Raw genomic sequence first — 19415 nt, forward strand, 5'->3', positions numbered from 1 at the left:
CAACTTTTTACTATTGATACTGCCTATGCAGCATCAATAGTAAGAAGATCTAATGTTAAAAATAATAAAAAAAAAAACCTGCTATTCTCACCTTCCGTAGTCCACCGAGACGTGTGCGGCTGCCGCCATCTTCTGTTTGCATTGCGAAATTACCCAGAAGACTTAGCGGTAATTTCGCAATGCATCCTGGGAATGGCAGATGGCGGCAGCCGCGCGCCATCGGCAAAAACTTTTTTTTATTTTAAATAGTTTTTTTTTTTTTTTTTAAACAGGGATATGTGCCCACATTACTATATACTAAGTGGGCTGTTTTATATACCACGTGGCTGCTATATACTACGTGGCCAGTGTTACATACTACGTGGGCTGTGTTATATACTAAGTGGGCTGTGTTATAGACCGCGTGGCTGCTATATACTACATGACCACTGTTATATACTATGTGGCCAGTGTTACATACTGTGTGGGCTGTGTTGTACACTACGTGGGCTGTGCTATATATTACGTGGCCAGTGTTACATACTATGTGGGCTGTGTAATATACCGTTTGGCCTGTGTTATATACTGTGTGCCCTGTATTAACGCATCAGGTATTATATATGTATATAGCAGCCACATAGTATATAGCACTGGCCACGTAGTATTTGTCTGCTATATACTACATGGCTCCTATATACTACGTGGTCTGTGCTATATACTATGTGGCTGCTATATACATACATACATACATATTCTAGAGTACCCGATGCGTTAGAATGGGGCCACCATCTAGTAAATAATAAATTGGGTTCAGTAGTTCAGCGCAGGATGTGCTGCAAATGGCTTCATAACAATTTGGGAAAATTATGAAATGTCCTATATATGTCTGTTCCTGATCTAAGGATCTTGGTCTTGGAAAGTCTGAGGTTTGGCTTACCGTCTTCACAGCCCTTGCTTTTAACGACATGTAAATGCCAGTCGTCAGATAGGACTGAAGACATAGGTAGATACGTTTTCTTTTTGTGCATGCTAAAGTGCCTCATATACATAGAAAGTAACCATTATAAGACCACATGGTTAGATACAAGACTTGGATGGCAGAATATATAAAAGAGTATGTTAATGCACCAATGTGACAGGAAATAATATTGCCTAAGATTTGACTTACCAGCTTTGCTATGCTCCAGAACTTCTGCACAAAATATGGCTTCTGTAAAAACAGGTGCATTATCATTGTCATCTTCCACTATGACTGGCAGATCGAGGGGAGATTCAGGTGCATAGCCATCTTTTGTTTTTGCATAAGCCATAAGCTACAAGCAAAATACAAAGAATATTTGAAAACAGTGTGTAAAAGTCTGATGTCAATAAGCCTTAAATATATGCATTATTAAAGGTAATGCGCTTTTCTATTCCTAGACTAGGCCATGAAAGAAGTTGGCAAGACAATCACTAAGTCTAAGGCTAAAAGCTTACATTCCCCAATTTACTATTTTAGGAGAATAAAGTAACAAATATATCAAATGATAAAACGCCCATTGAACTAGTCAATTTTTCTTAAGTCCTTACGGTTTAACATCTCTGTTTGCAGAGGGACAATCAGAACATTAATTGTTTTACATCCGGTAGGTGACAATATTTGGACAACCCCTTGGGAAATCCTAGGACAACCCCTTGGACAATCCTAGGACAACCCCTTCTCAATCCAAATCCCCTCCCCCCCCCATCATGAAAATAAACACTTCTACTCAACTTTCCTGCCAGCGCTGTTCCAGCAGTGTTGGCACTCGCGTTTCCAGGGTTCATATACAGTTATGACATACTAGATGGCAGCCCGATTCTAAAGAATCGGGAGTCTAGAATCCATATATACTTTATTTATTCAAATGTAAGAATAATACAATTAATAAATAATAGTAAGAAAGAACAAAAATAATAGGCAGTATATGGAGAAAACACCAAACAAAAGTTCAAAATTGGTGTGAAAATGTCACTGAACCACTTCACAACTAAATATATATAGTTTTGGTAAATGGTATTATCATTTTTTTGACGAAATTCGGCAGGAGCTTGAAGAGCAACGTCACTGGGCCCGCCTCCACGCAGTAGAAACTTGCTGTGAGGTAAAAATTCAAAAATCACACCAAAATGGCGGGCGGAGTGTGTCACAGTACGGCACGTTTCTGATTGGTCGCTCGCAGCAGGCGGCAACCAATCAGACACTGGACACTGTTGACGTCACTTATCTCCGGACATTAGCTCCGGACATTAGCTCCGGACAGGAAGTTGGCACAAATTGCAGGAAGTAGTATTCTAGGCAATTATATATTAGATGGTCCCTGCATGCCAAAAAGCGCTGGTGTCTCTGATCCCAACTTTGGACTTATATGTACTCGAGAAGTCAGATCTGGGGCTGGCAGCTCACTACCTCTTGATTATTTATATGTCCAAAGGCAGGGAGTGTGACGCCAGTGCTGACTGGGGACAGGGCTCACGAGTCATAACATTAGGAGAGCATGTGCTGACACCGCTGGAACAGCACTGGCATGGGAGGAGAGTATAATTGCTTTTATTTTCATGGAGCCTAATATTCAGATCAAGAAAATGTTGTCCTAATAGTGGACAACACCATTGATTGTAAAATATGTTCTGTTCTCACATCAGGAAAAGAAAAAATATATATATACCTGGAAGAAAGGAAATTCTTCACGATCAACTGGTGCAGTAATGTATATATCACCGGTTTTAGGATTTATCTCAAACAATCCAACAGGGTGCTGATCTACCCCCTGTCCTGTGATAGAGTAGTAGATTTCATATTCTAATTGAGTGTCGGACTGGATCTGCAGGAGAAAAAAAAAATAGATTTTTTACTTAAAAAACACGTCAATTTACCAATGCTAATTTTGTAGGAAGACGTGCTGTACTACATGCTAGGAGTTTGAGAGAATGGCAAAACATGTCTAGCTATGTACACCCCTAACCTTGGCTGAGAACAGAAAATAATAATCACTATGATGCATGGAAACTGAGCAGGCAGTTAGGTACCTAGAAGAACAGCACATAGGAAAGTTAAAACTCAGCATAAGAACCTGCTGCTGGTTCTTCTTCATCCGCATTTGTGTATGTACACATATATTAAAAGGGAACCTGGCACTAGATTCATGCTACCTGAAATACAACTGCATCCAGGCATGTTCTACTCGAAACCAATGCGGCAATTGAAAATTAACAGTCTGAAACCCAGGCGCACCCTAGGGAGAGACTTTACTAGTCCATCCTAGTCCCAAGCCAGCTTCAACCTGCCCCGCTTCAGTTGACTGACAGGTCTCTAGAGCCGAGGAAAGAAGACTGCCAAGCCTTCAAATTAGGTGTTCTCTGAAATGGTGTAGCATTTTTCAATAAAACATACATGGCTCTAACTGATATATACGTGTGCGTGTGCGTTTCAGTGATAAATGCTTATGGCTCACAAAGTTATTCATTATCACTGATTGTATCGGAGTAATTTGACTAAAGTTTAGATGTATACAGCCATAACAGTCGGGTTTGAAGTCCTGCGACTGATTCAGGAAATCAGAGCCCATACTCGGACGTCTTAATTCATCCTAATTATCAGGTGTAAGATTGGGTTTATAACACCATTGCTAACCTGCAGAGCATTTCACATGTATAGAACACATGTATAGAATATACACCATATTTTTCAGATTATAAGACGCACATTTTGTCAAGAAAAAAATAAAAAATCTTGTCAAAAAGTGGGCATGCCTCTTCGTTTGGAGGCAGCTTCCTCTGATATAGGAGAACACTGTCAGTGAATCCTTCCCGATCACCAAGAGAACTACTCTCTCACCTATTTGATCTGTGTAGGCCATGTCCTAAGTAGCTGCAATAGCTTCTACCAGACTTGGTCTAGTGTCTTTCAGAGTGTGAGAGTGTTTTGCAGGGAAACAATAGAACTATAGCCTCCCTAGTGCATTAAAACTAGTGAAAATGCACCGTGATGTTTTAATTAGTAGGAAAACCTTTTTTCCCTATTTTCTGCCATCTAAATCTGGGGTGTGTCTTGGTGTACAAAAAAAACAGTACTATAAATTAAACTATAAATTAAAATATATATATATATATATATATATATATATATATGGTATATTATAGGTTACCCGTTCAACGAAGCATGGATATTTTCCTCTATAGTTCTCATGGACTGAAAAGGGCATAGGGCGCCATCTTCTTTTTGTACGCTTTAACAGTTCTCTGGCCTGTCTTGTTTTCTTAACCTAAAAAGAAAAATAAATTAATTAAAAAATATATATATTTACAGAAACAAATAAACAGGGAAAGATTCTAAATTGCAGAGCTTTAAGACTTCATGTACTCTCTCCTTGTTCAGCATTGCTTTATTGCATTGATGGGGATTTCCACTTTTGGAAGAGTGGATCCCTCCAGTGATTGAAAATAAAAGAGACCAGAGTCACAGTAATCTGCCTCCAATGATCAGCGCCGGCGCCCCACAATGGCTCTGTTCTGTGCTTTGCTTGCAGTGGTCACAGCTCACATCACCGCTGCAGCCAAAACAGACACCAGAGCAACGGCGGGCGGGGAACAGAAAACTAATCTTTGTTATTCTACATTACTGAAATCGAAAAAGTGGAAAAACTCCTTTAAAGTCATATTTTGGTGGCACTTATTTTTACATTACAAATAATGTAATTCAGGAAGGAATCCGAGCCTCACAATCTAAAAATCACTTTAAGAAATAACAGAAGCTTAGCACGAAACAATTAAAAAGAATGCCATATAAATCAGGTCCAGTGTTGTCAGACTTTCCTTACCTGCAACAGATCACTAAAGCTTCTGCAGGGGTTTCTCTGCAAAGTTATTTAAAGCACTACACACCCTGCATTTTATGGTAATGGGCCAAACATTCTTTCATGACAAACAGGACAGATTATTCCGAGTTTTTATGCTGTTAAAGCAGAACTTTATCATTTTTTTTCTCAGTTATAGTGTATGACCATAGCAGTGGGTGGAATTTCCGTTTCATGCAATCAGACGCTGTCTGACCAGACCAATAAGGGCCGGGGAAGTAGTTTCACCTCAGCTCTGATTGATTCTGAACAAATCATTACAAGCAGCAGTGTCTTGTCTTCTCCGTCTAACCACCAATATAGTAAATGCTCTCCTTTGTTGGCGAGAGTTCACTACGGTAATTTCTTATATACAGTGATCCTCAACCTACTGAACAGCCGCACAGCCAGCTTTTCCCTCTCCTAGTGTATCCTCACCCACCCCCTGCAGACTGTGAGCCCTCCCGGGCAGGGTCCTCCCTCCTTATGTACTCGTGTGCCTTGTTATCTGCTCATGTTTAATGTATTTGTCTATATTTGCCCCGTATTCACATGTAAAGCGCCATGGAATAAATGGCGCTATAAAAATGTATAATAATAATAATAATAATAATAATAATAATATACAACAGTATGAAATAATCACCCATCAGATCCTTCTGGGCAGCAATCATCCCTTCCATTCCAAGCTATCTCCACCATCCTCACTATGACGCCCTGCTGCTCACATTGCCTTTCTTTTATAGGAGAAAGAATATTAGGCGAGTGCATACAATGATTAGCTGCACAGTAACAAAACTTCCCTTGCTCACACTGCCCCATTCTTCTATCCACAAGTGCTATGTGCAGAATTTCGAGTGTATTGGACTAAATGCCATTTCCCAGTGATCCCCTGCCTCCTGCTGGTAAGAGCTGACTTGGTGAAACTATCAGAAGAAGGAGACACGGTCCAGACTGACATGACATCACACAGGATACATAGACTCTGTAGTCTGAAGTTACTGTATGTCAGGCAGGATACACTGAGCATTTGCAGTGTGAGGGGACAGTAGTCCTATATTACAGACTTATTTTTGGCAATTAGAAAGGAATCAAAGCTAGTATAGTAGCGTGATAAAACTTTGTCCCCTCTGCCTGAGACAAACCAGAGGCAACATGAGGAATGCAAGCTGCGGGATTGCAAATGTGATGACATTAGGGAAACTATCAGAGAGAGAAAAAAAGGAATCTGGCACACAACTTGTAAATGGCACATTGACTAAAACAATTATACAAATGGCATACACAAATTTAACAATATCTTATGCAGTATTAGCCAATAACAAATTGCCTTTTAGTGAAGGTGACACTTCGACAATGTTACATTTATTGCATCTGTGCATGAATTGTTAGTACCTTGTTTCTAATATGAGCAGGAGGGATTGTCTAAGTACAGTTTAAAAATATGCAGTGCTGAGTCTATCCACATTAGATGCCAAGGAAAGCAAACAAAGAAGTGTCCAAACCATACAAAGTTAATTAGTTAGGCCAGAGTCACACTACCGTACAATACGGCGGAGAGATATGCGATAAAACATGGCACAGCACTCGGCCCAGTGTTACTATATGGGGCAGATCACATCTGCGATTATGCTGCGATTGGCACCGAGACTCGGCTCACTCGCACCCATATAAGCCTATGGGAGTGTAACACCCCAGGTAACCGGTTGTTACAATGGCATTGCTTTCCTCACGGGGAGTGATGTCACGCTTGGAAGCAGTGAAGGATCCATTTATCAGGTAATCAGCACACACAACACCATTCTGACTTCAGGCCAGAAGGGGGAGCTCTATACCCGACTTCAGGGGAGCTGCTCGCTCTGGTCAGGATGAGTCCGTTGCTAGGTAGTTAGGAAGAGTTAGTTGGTGAGAGGAGAGCGACGTGTGAGGAAGGAAAGCTGGAGCCGGGCAGACGAGTGATTCTGCAGCTCCTGGGAAGGAAAGACAGAGCAGAGCAACTGATAAAGAGACTGAAAGGGAAAAGAGGCAAAGGCGAAATTAAGACCAGAAAATAGCTGCAATTTAGCTACCTCTTGACAGAGCGCAGATACCGGTGGCCGGGAAACCGAGGTTGTGAGGGGCTCTAGGACTCACAGCAGAAACCAGTAGGACAACTGTACTACAGGTCACTTGCCCGCCCTAACACCTGAAGACACAGTGGCATATAGAGCCCGGGTCGTGATAGAGACCCTGTCAAAAGGCTCAAGCCACCTGTCATACAGGTTAGTGTCCCACTAACACAAAAGGACAGAAACCTCGTGAGGACCTTGTTGGACAGCTATAGGCAGCAAGGAACTACACCACAGCGCTAGAGGGAAGGCTTCTAACCTCACCTGGGAGGGGGAAATCCCAACTTGCTTCCAAGCCGGCCGGACCACCACCAGCACCTGTGATCCGGTACCCTGGACTGTGGCTGCCTGAATTGCTTCAGTAAAGAGGTAAAGAGACTGCAACCCTGTGTCCTCTGTTTCTTATTACACCAACTCCATCTACACACGGGAGACCTGGGAACCTACTTCACCTGTGGGAAGTTATACCATCTGGCTCCCATAACATCACCCCAGAGGACCCCTTTAACCCCTTAATGACCGCCAATACGTCTTTTAACTGATCTGAGATATAAGAGAATAGCCTCCCCATACAGAGGACAATCCAGCATCTGTCGGTTGTACACTATAGCTGACAACTTGCTGTACCAGCCACGATCAGTATTTGCACCATCTAAATCTGTTTAACCCCTTAGATGCTGCTGTCAATAGTGACTACATCATTATAAATGGTTAACAGAGTGTGGGGGCTTCTTCTTTGTCACAATTGGTGCCCTCAGATCATGATTTTGTTGTCCTGATGTTTGCCATGGCAATTCATGACCAAATAGTGGTCTTAGAGTCTGATGGCTGTAGTAATCTGTTTAGAAGTTAGCAACATTTAGGTGGTAAAAATACACATTTTCATTTCTGTCATACCACTTTGCATTAATTCCTGTAAAGCACCTGAAGGGTTAATAAACTACCTGACAGCAGTTTTCAATATGTTTAGGGGTGCTGTTTTTAAAATGGTATCACGTTTGTGGGTTTCCCAATATATGGGACCCCTAAAGTCACTTCAAACATGAATAAGTCCCTAAAAAAATAAATTTTGTAAATTTCTTTGAAAAAATGAAAAATTGCTGCTACATTTTTAAACCTCCTAAAATGCTAACAAAATAAAATAACATTTTACAAATGGTGCTGATGTAAAGCAGACATGTGGAAAATGTTATTTATTAATGGTTTGCTGTTGTATGACTATCTGGATTAAAGGGATAATCATTCAAATTTAGAAAATTGCTAATTTTTTAACATTTTTCTCAAATTTTTGATATTTTTTATAAATAAACACAAAAAATGTTGAACAAAATTTACCATTATCATAAAGTATAATGTGTCACGAAAAAACAATCTCAAAATCACTGGGATTTGTTGAAGCGTTGCAGAGTTATTACCACATAAAGTGACACTGGTCAGATTTAAAAAATTTGGCTCGGTCACTAAGGGGTTAAGCAGCCTCGGTTGCTCCTGTTTGTATCTGCATCCCCAGTAAAGCGCAGTATTCCTAAGAACAGCAAGAAATGCTGTATGTTTGCTTTTGGAGTTCAAGATTTTACATGAGACTAAATTGCCCAGATTAATGGATTTACCTTTGATTCACTTATAAGCTTCACAGAAATAATCTTCTCAGACGAGGAAACTTCATCTTTCAGAATAATTCCAAATGACAGAGGATGATCAGGTATTGTAATACGCTTCGTAGCATAAATGGCGTAATGGGAATCCACATGTTCAACAACAAAATCAGGATTATCTGTTCCACTGATAACATCATTGAGATGCATACATGATTTCAGGTTAACTAGTAAATAAAAAAATATATATATTTATGTAAGAAAACAAGAAAAATACTATCTTTATCTACTGTCGGAAACATTCAGTGAAAATCTGAGGATAAGAAACAGCAGTAAACGTAAACCAATGTATTGGGGGGAGAGTCGTATTCGATTTTTACGGAAAATTTCTATAATAATACTGGGAAAATGTATGTGGCATGTTTCAATGCAGTCGTATGAAAGTGGATCGCACTCTGACACGAATGGCGCATGGATAAAAATTAGAAGGAAAAAAAAAATCTTTAGGGTACTGCAGACGAGCATATGGAAAATCATTGGAGTTTCAGCTAGAATAATCGGGTGAATTTTCCCCATACGCTTGTTTCACCCTAATGATGAATTGTAGGCAAGCCACTAATTAAAGTCGGAGAGCTTCAGTGTGGTTATGTGGCATCCTATTAACTTGAAGTGCATTTAATATAAGTGGTAATAGATGTGGGAACCGAAGAATGTGCTCAAACCTTTTCCAGCTGAGGGAGCTTTTCATTGTAGACTATTCATTTCCTTAGAAATGACCAATTACGGTACTTCAGAGCCCCATCCTCAAGCTGGGTCTGCTCTTTAACATTTAGGGAAAGCTATATCCTCACTACTGATCTATTAGAGGATACCTGGTTGCATCAATGACCTAAAAAATTTTTATGCTATTCTGTAACTGTGGCTCACAAATCCAGATGTATCCTGTGCTTTAAAGCCTAGCAACACAATTACACCAGCACACGCCAACCATCTTTTCTAGGACTTTATACAATTACAGTAACCCAAAAGCAAGCAAAGTAACAACACTATAAAATAACCATACCTCGCCAGGCAGTCTCATGCTGTACATGCCGGCATCACCGCCAACTCCAGTATATAGCTGCAGCAGTCATGGGAAATATATACATTATGAGGACCACCAGTGCAGCCAGTTATCAAAGGGTTATTTTACTAGATTATCACTTTCCCTGTGAGACAGTCCTCAAATCCTGGAAAAACCCTTTAAAATGTTAATCTAAATACAGGGATGGTCTACAGATACCTGGGACAAATAAAAGGGCAACAACTCACCTTTGCCAACCAAATATCCGGAGTAGATGACAGGTGGTACTGTGAGCTTCACTTTGTGGCATTGCTTTCCCAAAACGATCAATGGCTAAAATAAAAAGAGAAAAATAAGTAATGTGCACTAGTCGTTATAAAAATGTCTCTAGAATAAGATATCCAATTCATTCTCCTTATGGCTAGCACCTTGGCCCAGATTTATCATTGCCCAGTGCCTGTTTTTTTTGTCTAGTTTTGTGCCCTTTTTGTTCACACCCAATTCACTATTCTATTTGTGTCTTTTTTAAAGTCCATTTTATATGTGCCTGCATGCTTTTTTTTTTACTTCTGCTCTGTGGGTGGAATTCAGCGATTTCAGAGGTTTTAGGTCAGGTTCATATTGCGGTGGTGCAGTCCGTTCAACGCATGCGTTAAACGGACTGCACCAACGCTAGTGCCTTTTAAAGGGAACCTGTCACCCCGTTTTTTCAGATTGAGATATAAATACTGTTAAATAGGGCCTGCGCTGTGCGTTACAATAGTGTATGTAGTGTACCCCGATTCCCCACCTATGCTGCAAAATACATTACCAAAGTCGCCGTTTTCGCCTGTCAATCAGGCTGGTCAGGTCGGGTGGGCGTGTTCACAGCGCTGTTTCTTCCTCAGCTTTACGTTGGTGGCGTAGTGGTGTGCGCATGTTGAAGTGACTAATCCACTGTGGGCACGTGAACAAGCAGCGCGCGATCTGCGCTATCACCCCCTGTCATCGGTGGGGGCGGCCATCTTCCTGGGGCCGTGCGTGCGCAGATGGAGTGCTCTGCTGCACGGGGCTTCAGGAAAATGGCCGCGGGATGCCACGCGTGTGCAGAAGAGATCGCGGCGGCCATTTTCCCAAAGCCGAGATGCAAACGCTAGCAGTGACGGACTCGGAAACGCTGCACACCGTGTCCGAGGGTACGACACAGAAGGACGGCACATCGCTAACACGTGCCGATTATGACATGCGTTAGCGATGCGCTACATAACGGCAGTCAATGGGTGCACTGAAGCATCCGTTACATTGCGTTAGTGCCACTGCGTAGCGGATGCCGTCAGCGCATTGCCATTAGCGCAATATGAACCTGCCCTTTGCCTGATCAATTTTGACTTGGGGAGGTGGAGGGAGGAGAAATGCATATATACTAGAATATATATGCCAGTATTGCGGCACTTTTTTTTTTATTATTATTTTTTTGGGGGCACCACTTTGCAATATGTGAGACATTTGGAGACAATAGTCGCAAAACACTTCAAGACAGATAAGGCCACGTTCTCACGTTCAGTATTTGGTCAGTATTTTACATCAGTATTTGTAAGCCAAAACCAGGAATGGGTGATAAATACAGAAGTGGTGACGTGTTTCTATTATACTTTTCCTCTGATTGTTGCACTCCTGATTTTTGCTTACAAATATGGAGGTCAAATACTGAACTTGTGCACATGGCCTAAAAGTGACATTTTTATTTATTTTAACTTTGCACCAAATTCATGAACCGCGAGCACCATTTTGAAGAATTTAGTGCCCAAACAAAACAAAACAAACAAACAAAAAAAACACAAGACAGAAAAGGGGAAAAAAAATGCAAATGATGAATTGGGGTTTATTTCTTCCACCCAGAAAACTAAGGTAAGAACCTTTGCCCATCTGGAGCATGTCAGCTACTAAGCAAAATAATCATAATGCTGGCAGACCTTTCTTTCCACCATCATTCTCCTTCTGACTGCACAGACCAAGCCCAGTGTTGTGCTGGGCACATACGTAAGAACATGTGAAGAGATTTATGTACATGACGTGCTTGTGCCCTGACAAGAAAACGTCATGTCATAAACATTTAACCATTTCTCTGAAACCTTGCAGAATCTACTATAAACCCATTTTAATAGTAAAAGAGGAAAGCTATAAAGCAGTGTTATCAGAAACCAATTAATCTGCTTGTCAGGCAGCTTCCCCATTGCCCACCACTCCACATTCCTGAGTCTTGGTGCTGGGCTTTCGTCAGTAACCTGTGTTAGGGGTCATGAGACCAAGCCTCTCTGGACCAAATACATCAGCACATCTCCCTGAGAGGAACAGATCACTTTACTGCTTATCCTGGGAACAAAGGAGCAGTAGTTTGCAGGGTTCAAAAGGTTATTCAGAGAATTCACCATTTTGTAATGTATAGAAGGAAGAAAAAAAAAAAAACAGGTCTCACACCCTATTCTGGTTAAATCCCAGAACTATGTCCACGATCATATAGCGCCACCACATGCCCCCTAGATCAGTACTGGAGTACTCAGCACTTGGGGGAATACGGTAGTTAAACTATTTTCAGTTCTTTACAATTTATTTGTAATTTCATACATCTTATGCCTCATTCAGACATCCGTGTTGTATCAATTTTTTTTTTTTTCACAGCTATAATATGTATCCATTATAATCTATGTGGCTATGAACATGTCCGTTTTCCACAGACTGTGTCCGTACAAAACTCACAGGGACTTGTCCATTCTTCTTCATGGATGAAAAAAAGGAAATACAAGTCTATTGGGTCCCTGAAAACACGTACAGCACATGGATGGTAGAGTACAGTTTGTGTGCGGTCTGTAATTAACACGGCAAAGGATAGGAGAAGCTTTGAAATTTATTTATCCACCATCCATGAAAAACATGGATGACACTGGTGCCATTTTTTTCATGTGCGTGCTTAAACACGGAGGTGTGAATGGGGCCTAAATTAAACCTGATAATGAATGACTTTACTTCTACTGAAGCTACATAGCTCTCTATGGCTATCCTACATAAATATCAATTCTCAATATCTATATAGTGCCAACATTTCACAGGTTGTCTCTGTTAAGGTCTATGAAAATTGGCATTTGGGGGTCATTCTAAAGGTCAAATTGGCTCCTGCAATGCTCTAACTGGTATATAGCATTTTGTAAGGATGTTGTGAATTCTGCTTTTGGGTTCCCTCCAGTGGTTGTAGGTGGGAATGCAGTTGTCTCTGAGTTGCAGTCCTGGCCAGGTGTATCTGCTGATTGCAGTTCTGACTGGGATATTTAGGTGTGCAGGATTCATTAGTCCTTGCCAGTTGTCAATGTTTTTTGGGAAGTGTTGGATCACTTTCTGACTTCTCCTGCTTAGCTGCCAATTCAGCAAAGATAAGTGTCTGTTTCTTTTTCTGTGGCACACATGCAGTGTGCTTATATTCTGTGCTATTCATTTGTTTTTCTCTTGTATAGCTTAGACTGTGTCAGTGTTTTCTCAGTCTTGTTGGATTCTTTGGAGTTGCAGATATACGCTCCACATCTTTAGTTAGATGGTGGAGTTTTTTGTATTTTCTGCTGTGGATATTTTTGGAAGGATTTTTAATACTGACCGCTTAGTATCCTGTCCTATCCTTTCCTATTTAGCTAGTGTGTGCCTCATTTGCTAAATCCTGTTTCCTTCCTGCGTGTGTCTTTTCCTCTACTACTCACAGTCAATATTTGTGGGGGGCTGCCTATTCTTTGGGGTTCTGCTCTGAGGTAAGGTAGAATTCCTATTTCCATCTATAGGGGTATTTAGTCCTCCGGCTGTGTCGAGGTGTCTAGGTTTTGTTAGGCACACCCCACGGCTACTTCTAGTTGCGATGTTAAGATAAGGGTTTGCGGTCAGTATAGTTACCACCTACTCCAGTGAAAGTTTTCATGCTTCTCCAAGGTCACCTAATCATAACAAAGGATCACTAAGCTACAACTTGCCAACTTTGGACATATCATACGAAGACGGCAATCACTGGAGAAGGACATCATTGTCTGACAAAACGAAAGCACAAGGAGAAGAGGAAGACCAGCAACCCAATGGCTTTTTTCAACCAAAATATACGTGGAGAAGACCCTGATGAACCTATCTAGGCTTGCACAAGATTGATCTTCCTACATTTCATTCATCCATCAAGTCGCCATGGCTTCAGATAGAGTCAGTTAAGCTTTGTTCAGCATTTTACCATGTCATATGTTTGTGGCATTTTTCACGTCACAACTCGTGATTTTATGAGAAATCTTGAAATCAAACGATCCATGAAATACACGACTTGTAATGAGAAGAAAATGCAGATAAGACACACTAATGCAAAAATACAAAGTTTTGTTTAACATGCATTTTTAACTATTTCCAGAAAGAGAAAAATAAAAGGGGAACTGTACCCTCCATTACAGAATCAGCCAACACACACAAAAAAAACCACCACAATACCAACCCGGCCTCTAATCATTATCACGCTCCAATGAAACAACACAAATAATAGAAGCATATTAGGCAACTGCTGTACATGAAACTCCCTGACATACGAGTCTATTTGATCAGACTTAAAGGAACTTAACACGTATGAAAGCCGGGCTGTCACTGCAGCATTAACACGCAGGATTGTTATGTACAGCACAAAGAAAGGAGCTTTACTTCCACATTACAGGCCGTATAGTGCTGGGCGAGACGTACAACCCGCCACAGCTACTGTACCAGACACTGGATCAGTACAATGTGATCCAAAACAGACACTTCTCAATAAAACAAAGCTTATTTGATGTTGTCCCCGTATGGATTCTGATAGATACAATTCATACCAGATACCATTTATTAGGAAGACCAGAGATTCACCCTTCTAACATATGTATGAATGGCGTGTTACATTTAGGCCACGTTCAGTATTTGGTCAGTATTTTAGTGGGTGATAAATACAGAAGTGGTGATGTGTTTCTATTATACTGTATGGTACTTTTGCTCTGATTGTTTCACTCCTGGTTTTGGCTTACACATACTGATGTAATACTGAACGTGTGAATGGGGCCTTAAATTGTACTTTGAAAGGTCATGGCAGAGATTTAAAACAAAAAAAAGATCAAATCTCTTTCTTGACATTGATTTTAAGGCTTATCTGCCCCAAAACCCACATATTTTTTTAGTGTGAATTTACAATCTCCGATAACTACAGTCTAGATGAACCATACAAGCCAACAACAAGGGATACGAGGAAAACGGGATCTATACAATGGCCTCAGGTCTCAATTGTCGCCCATCAGCTATTCCTCATGAGCCCCAATCGTACCTCTCTCCTACTTTTACCATATACTTATAAGAACTCAGACAGAATGTGTCAGCGAGTCCACACTAGGAAATAGCCGCAGTGTGGTGCTAACAATCAATGCACAGCATCGCCTCTCTCCGCTGATGTTCAAGGCTTCCTGCCATGTTGCATCGTATCATTATACCACTTATGATTTATGCCAAAAATAATAGTCAAACAAGCCAGACCTGAAGCACCGGCCGTCATCCACTGACACATTGTCTCATGTAACACTTTACGTATGTGTCACAACTGCTGCCCATGTAAGTGCCATCCCAATGATGGGGCAATGGATTTCTCTCCACCCATGAGATTAGACACTGGAATATCGATAGTGTAGATGCCGATACCATACAAGAGCAGCGAAAAGAGCCAAGGTATCCATTCACACCCAAACAATTACTACACCCCGACCGCCTCCGCACTACTGATACATGCAGTGAGCAAACAAAGGGTTAAGTCCGGGCACACATGAACCAATATACTACATATCTAGCAATAAACAAAAAGCCAATATTTGGTAAATACACTCACACATAGTGACAATACTTAATCCAGTACAATCTGACACCAAATCATGGCCAAGCAGAGATGTAGCAGTGCTGGGTTTGTCATTTGGCAAAACTCATGGTGTTGTTTCCAAAAGTTGTAAATAGGACTTTAGGTTAAAATACTGAGTAATGTAAAAGGACACAGTCAAACCATTAGGGTCAGACAGCGGGATTTAACAAATATACAAAAAAATAACGACCAAGTGTCATCAGTGTTTAGGATCGGATTTGATCAGTGGCAGTTTTTACCATTAAGAGTTTCATCACCGATGAGGGTAAAAAAAATAAAATAGGGTTTCTATAACTTCTTTCACACAGAGAAAGACAGAGCATTGATGGCATCTGAACGCTGTCCGAATTTTTCAAAGAACCATAGACTTGGATATATGGCTTTGATTGCGACTGGGATCAGAGTCAGACGTGTCCCTTTTATATTTGTGTGGATGGGACAGTCCCATAGACTAAAATATTATTATTATTAGCGCTTTACATGTGAGGAGGGGTATACATAATAAAAAGAAGTACAATAATCTTGAACAATACAAGTCACGACTGGCACAGGAGGAGAGAGGACCCTGCCCGCGAGGGCTCACAATCTACAAGGGATGGGTGAGGAATAATAATAATAGGGGCAAGATCTAGCCATGATAAACACACATAGAGCTTGTACATGAAAAAGTGACGTCTGGATGATCCGTAAGGGGTAAAAGCATAGGATGCCATGTCTAAGTGGCTGCGGACACAATCTGCCAGGGTGGCACACACAGGACAATCGGAACCATTTCTATATAAACTGATAACACCGCCATAACTGGACCAGACTGATACAAATCCCAGGAATATTTCCGCCACATCAGATACAACCAGACATATCGCCGCCATTCATTCATCTTGCCTCCATCAGAAGCAGCGTCCTGTGCATGAATAGCATAACAAGAGACTTTATATCATATGTCACAGCAATCACAGGCAGGCGAGACTCAGAGAAGACTGAATGTGGCGGGTACAGATGTAGCAGAGCTGAGGTTCCCACTACAGCTGCCTGCACTGTGTATATGTAACCCCAAACCAGGAGAGGGTGAAGCACAGAGGGGGCACACACAATCAGGAGGGGGCACACACAATCAGAAAGGGGGGGGGCACACGCACAATCAGAAGGGGGCACACACAATCAGGAGGGGGTACACACACAATCAGAAGGGGGGCACACACACAATCAGAAGGGGGGCACACACACAATCAGAAGGGGGGCACACACACACAGCCCTGCTCTCTTACAGTGTGTGATGACCCTAATAACACACTCGGCTCTGCTACATCGGTTATAATCAGGGCACCCTGGCACCCACGGATCGGCCACTAGGCTGCATGAGGAGCGGCCTGACACATCGGACACTAGTAATAATGGCTCTCACCAGGAGCAGCGCCAGGAAGCAGCCCAGAAGACACAGCCGTGTGCAGCCCATGCTGAGCAGGTCCCGCGGCTCCCGGTGCGCAGAGATGAAGGTTCACTCTCGTTCCTGTCGGTGTCCGTCTTCTCGGCTCTGCACCCTCGGCTCTGCACCCTCGGCTCTGCACCCTCGGCTCTGCACCCTCGGCTCTGCACCCTCGGCTGCCGCCCGCCCTGACTTCCCGAGCACACTGCTCACCTGTCCCCTCCCTTGTGGACGCCATAGAGGTGTGACCTCCCCGCCGGGCGGGGCCTCCCCAGTTTCATAAATAAACTTTATTGCCTCCCACCTGTGACTGTGAAGAGAGTCATATTGTTACCTGTGAGGGCAGAGTCCTTGTGTCACCGGCCTGTGAGTCAGGGCGACGTCCAGCTCCAGTCAGCCGGGAGGAGCGGGCGCATTCCTGTGTCCCTGCACAGAGCGCCGCCATATTCCTGCCGGTGCCGGAGACTGCGGTGATGCGGCGCCCAAGAATGTGGCCCTGGAGCTTCTGTGCAGCCGGTCCCGGGGGTTTACATGGCTGCTGCTGCAGGAAAACACCGACGTGTCTTGTGGAGTTTTTGTAGACTTCTTTCTGGTTACAAATGTTCCCTTGAGTGTTTTTACAGCAGACTCTACTAATCCTCCTCAAAGACTCCATAATTACCTCTGTGTGCCCATAGCATTAGGCTGTGTACACACTGAAAGACGTCTCAGAAAACGCCAAGGAGAACATACACAAGCGTTTCTATGGAAAAACGACCAGCTGTCCGCCTGCTCCGGCTTCTGCCCCAATTCCTAAAATCGGCAAGTTGTTAAAGGGAATCTGTCACCTCATTCTGGCCCTATAAACTGCGGCCCCCGGCATCAGGGGCTTATGCACAGCATTCTGTAATGTAGATAAGAATTCATCATCTTTCCCCCATCTCACCCCCCCAACGAACCTATCCATTACAGTAAATGCTGCCCACTCTCCCCAGTCCCACAAGCTCGCTGCCTCGGGGTAATCCTTGACACTGATCTCTCCTTCAAACCGCATAACCAAGCCCTTTTCACTTCCTGCCGCCTTCAATTCAAAAATATTTCCCGAATCCGTACATTCCTAAACCAAGAATCTGCAAAAACCCTAGTCCATGCCCTCATCATCTCCAGCCTTGACTACTTAACCTCCTGCTCTGTGGTCTCCCCTCTAACACTCACGCACCCCTCCAATCTATTCTAAACTCTGCTGCCCGACTAATCCACCTGTCCCCCCGCTATTCCCCGGCCTCTCCCCTGTGTCAATCCCTTCACTGGCTCCCTATTACCCAGAGACTCCACTACAAAACCCTAACCATGACGTACAAAGCCATCCACAACCTGTCTCCTCCATACATCTGTGACCTCGTCTCCCGGTACTTACCTACACGCAACCTCCGATCCTCACAAGATCTCCTTCTCTACTCTCCTCTTATCTCCTCTTCCCACAATCGCATACAAGATTTCTCTCGCGCATCACCCCTACTCTGGAACCCTCTACCGCAACATATCAGACTCTCACCTACCATCGAAACCTTCAAAAAGAACCTGAAGACCCACCTCTTCCTGCAAGCCTACAACCTGCAGTAACCACCGATCAACCAAACCGCTGCATGACCAGCTCTACCCTCACCTACTGTATCCTCACCCATCCCTTGTAGATTGTGAGCCTTCGCGGGCAGGGTCCTCTCTCCTCCTGTACCAGTTGTGACTTGTATTGTTCAAGATTATTGTACCTGTTTGTTTGGTTGTATGTATACCCCTCCTCACATGTAAAGCGCCATGGAATAAATGGCGCTATAATAAATAATAATAAGCCCCCGATGTAACCTGAAAGATAAGAAAAACAATTTAGATTATACTCACCCAGGGGCGGTCCCGGTGCGGTCCGATCCGATGGGCATTGCTGTTTGGGTCCGGTGCCTCCCATCTTCATACGATGACGTCCTCTTTCTTGCTGCTGTCACGGCTCTTGCACAGGCGTAATACTCTGCCTTGTTGAGGGCAGAGCAAAGTATTGCAGGGCGCAGGCGCCGGGAAAGGTCAGAGAGGCTCAGCACCTGCGCACTGCAGTACTTTACGCTGCCCTCAACATTGCAGAGTATTATGCCTGCGCAGGAGCCCCGACAGAAGCAAGGAGGATGACAACATTGTATGAAGATGAGAGGCACCGAACCCGGACCTGCGACGCCAGGTGAGTATAATATAACTTGTTTTTCTTATCTTTCAGGATACATCGGGGGCTTATCTACAGCATTACAGAATGCTGTAGATAAACCCCTAATGGCGGTGGCCGCAGTTTATAGGGCCAAAATTAGGTGACGGATTCCCTTTAATTGGAGTGATAAGTACATGGGATCGCGGAGAGCACGGGAGACCCCAGAGGAACATCACCCAATAAAGACTACACACTGTGTTATGGTGAATGAAGGCTGCTGTGTTAATGTGTTACCTAATAATAAACTATTCAA

At 42.8% G+C, this 19415-nt stretch overlaps 1 protein-coding gene across 1 annotated transcript in view; it reads right to left on the bottom strand.

The window, feature by feature from the left end:
* Positions 1 to 17176, bottom strand: part of LOC138642774 (desmocollin-2-like) — a 33270-nt gene extending 16094 nt beyond the window's left edge. Inside the window, exons 1-6 of the mRNA XM_069731243.1 lie at positions 16912 to 17176; positions 9847 to 9931; positions 8551 to 8762; positions 4146 to 4262; positions 2667 to 2822; positions 1148 to 1292 (exon numbers count right to left, since the gene is read on the bottom strand). Of these exons, the coding sequence (XP_069587344.1) occupies positions 1148 to 1292; positions 2667 to 2822; positions 4146 to 4262; positions 8551 to 8762; positions 9847 to 9931; positions 16912 to 16962 (766 nt within the window). The 5' untranslated portion in view covers positions 16963 to 17176. The remainder of the gene's footprint in view (positions 1 to 1147; positions 1293 to 2666; positions 2823 to 4145; positions 4263 to 8550; positions 8763 to 9846; positions 9932 to 16911) is intronic.
* Between the last annotated feature and the right edge of the window lie 2239 nt (positions 17177 to 19415).

The sequence above is a fragment of the Ranitomeya imitator genome, chromosome 6 (genome assembly GCF_032444005.1).
Source record: "Ranitomeya imitator isolate aRanImi1 chromosome 6, aRanImi1.pri, whole genome shotgun sequence".
NCBI lineage: Eukaryota > Metazoa > Chordata > Amphibia > Anura > Dendrobatidae > Ranitomeya > Ranitomeya imitator.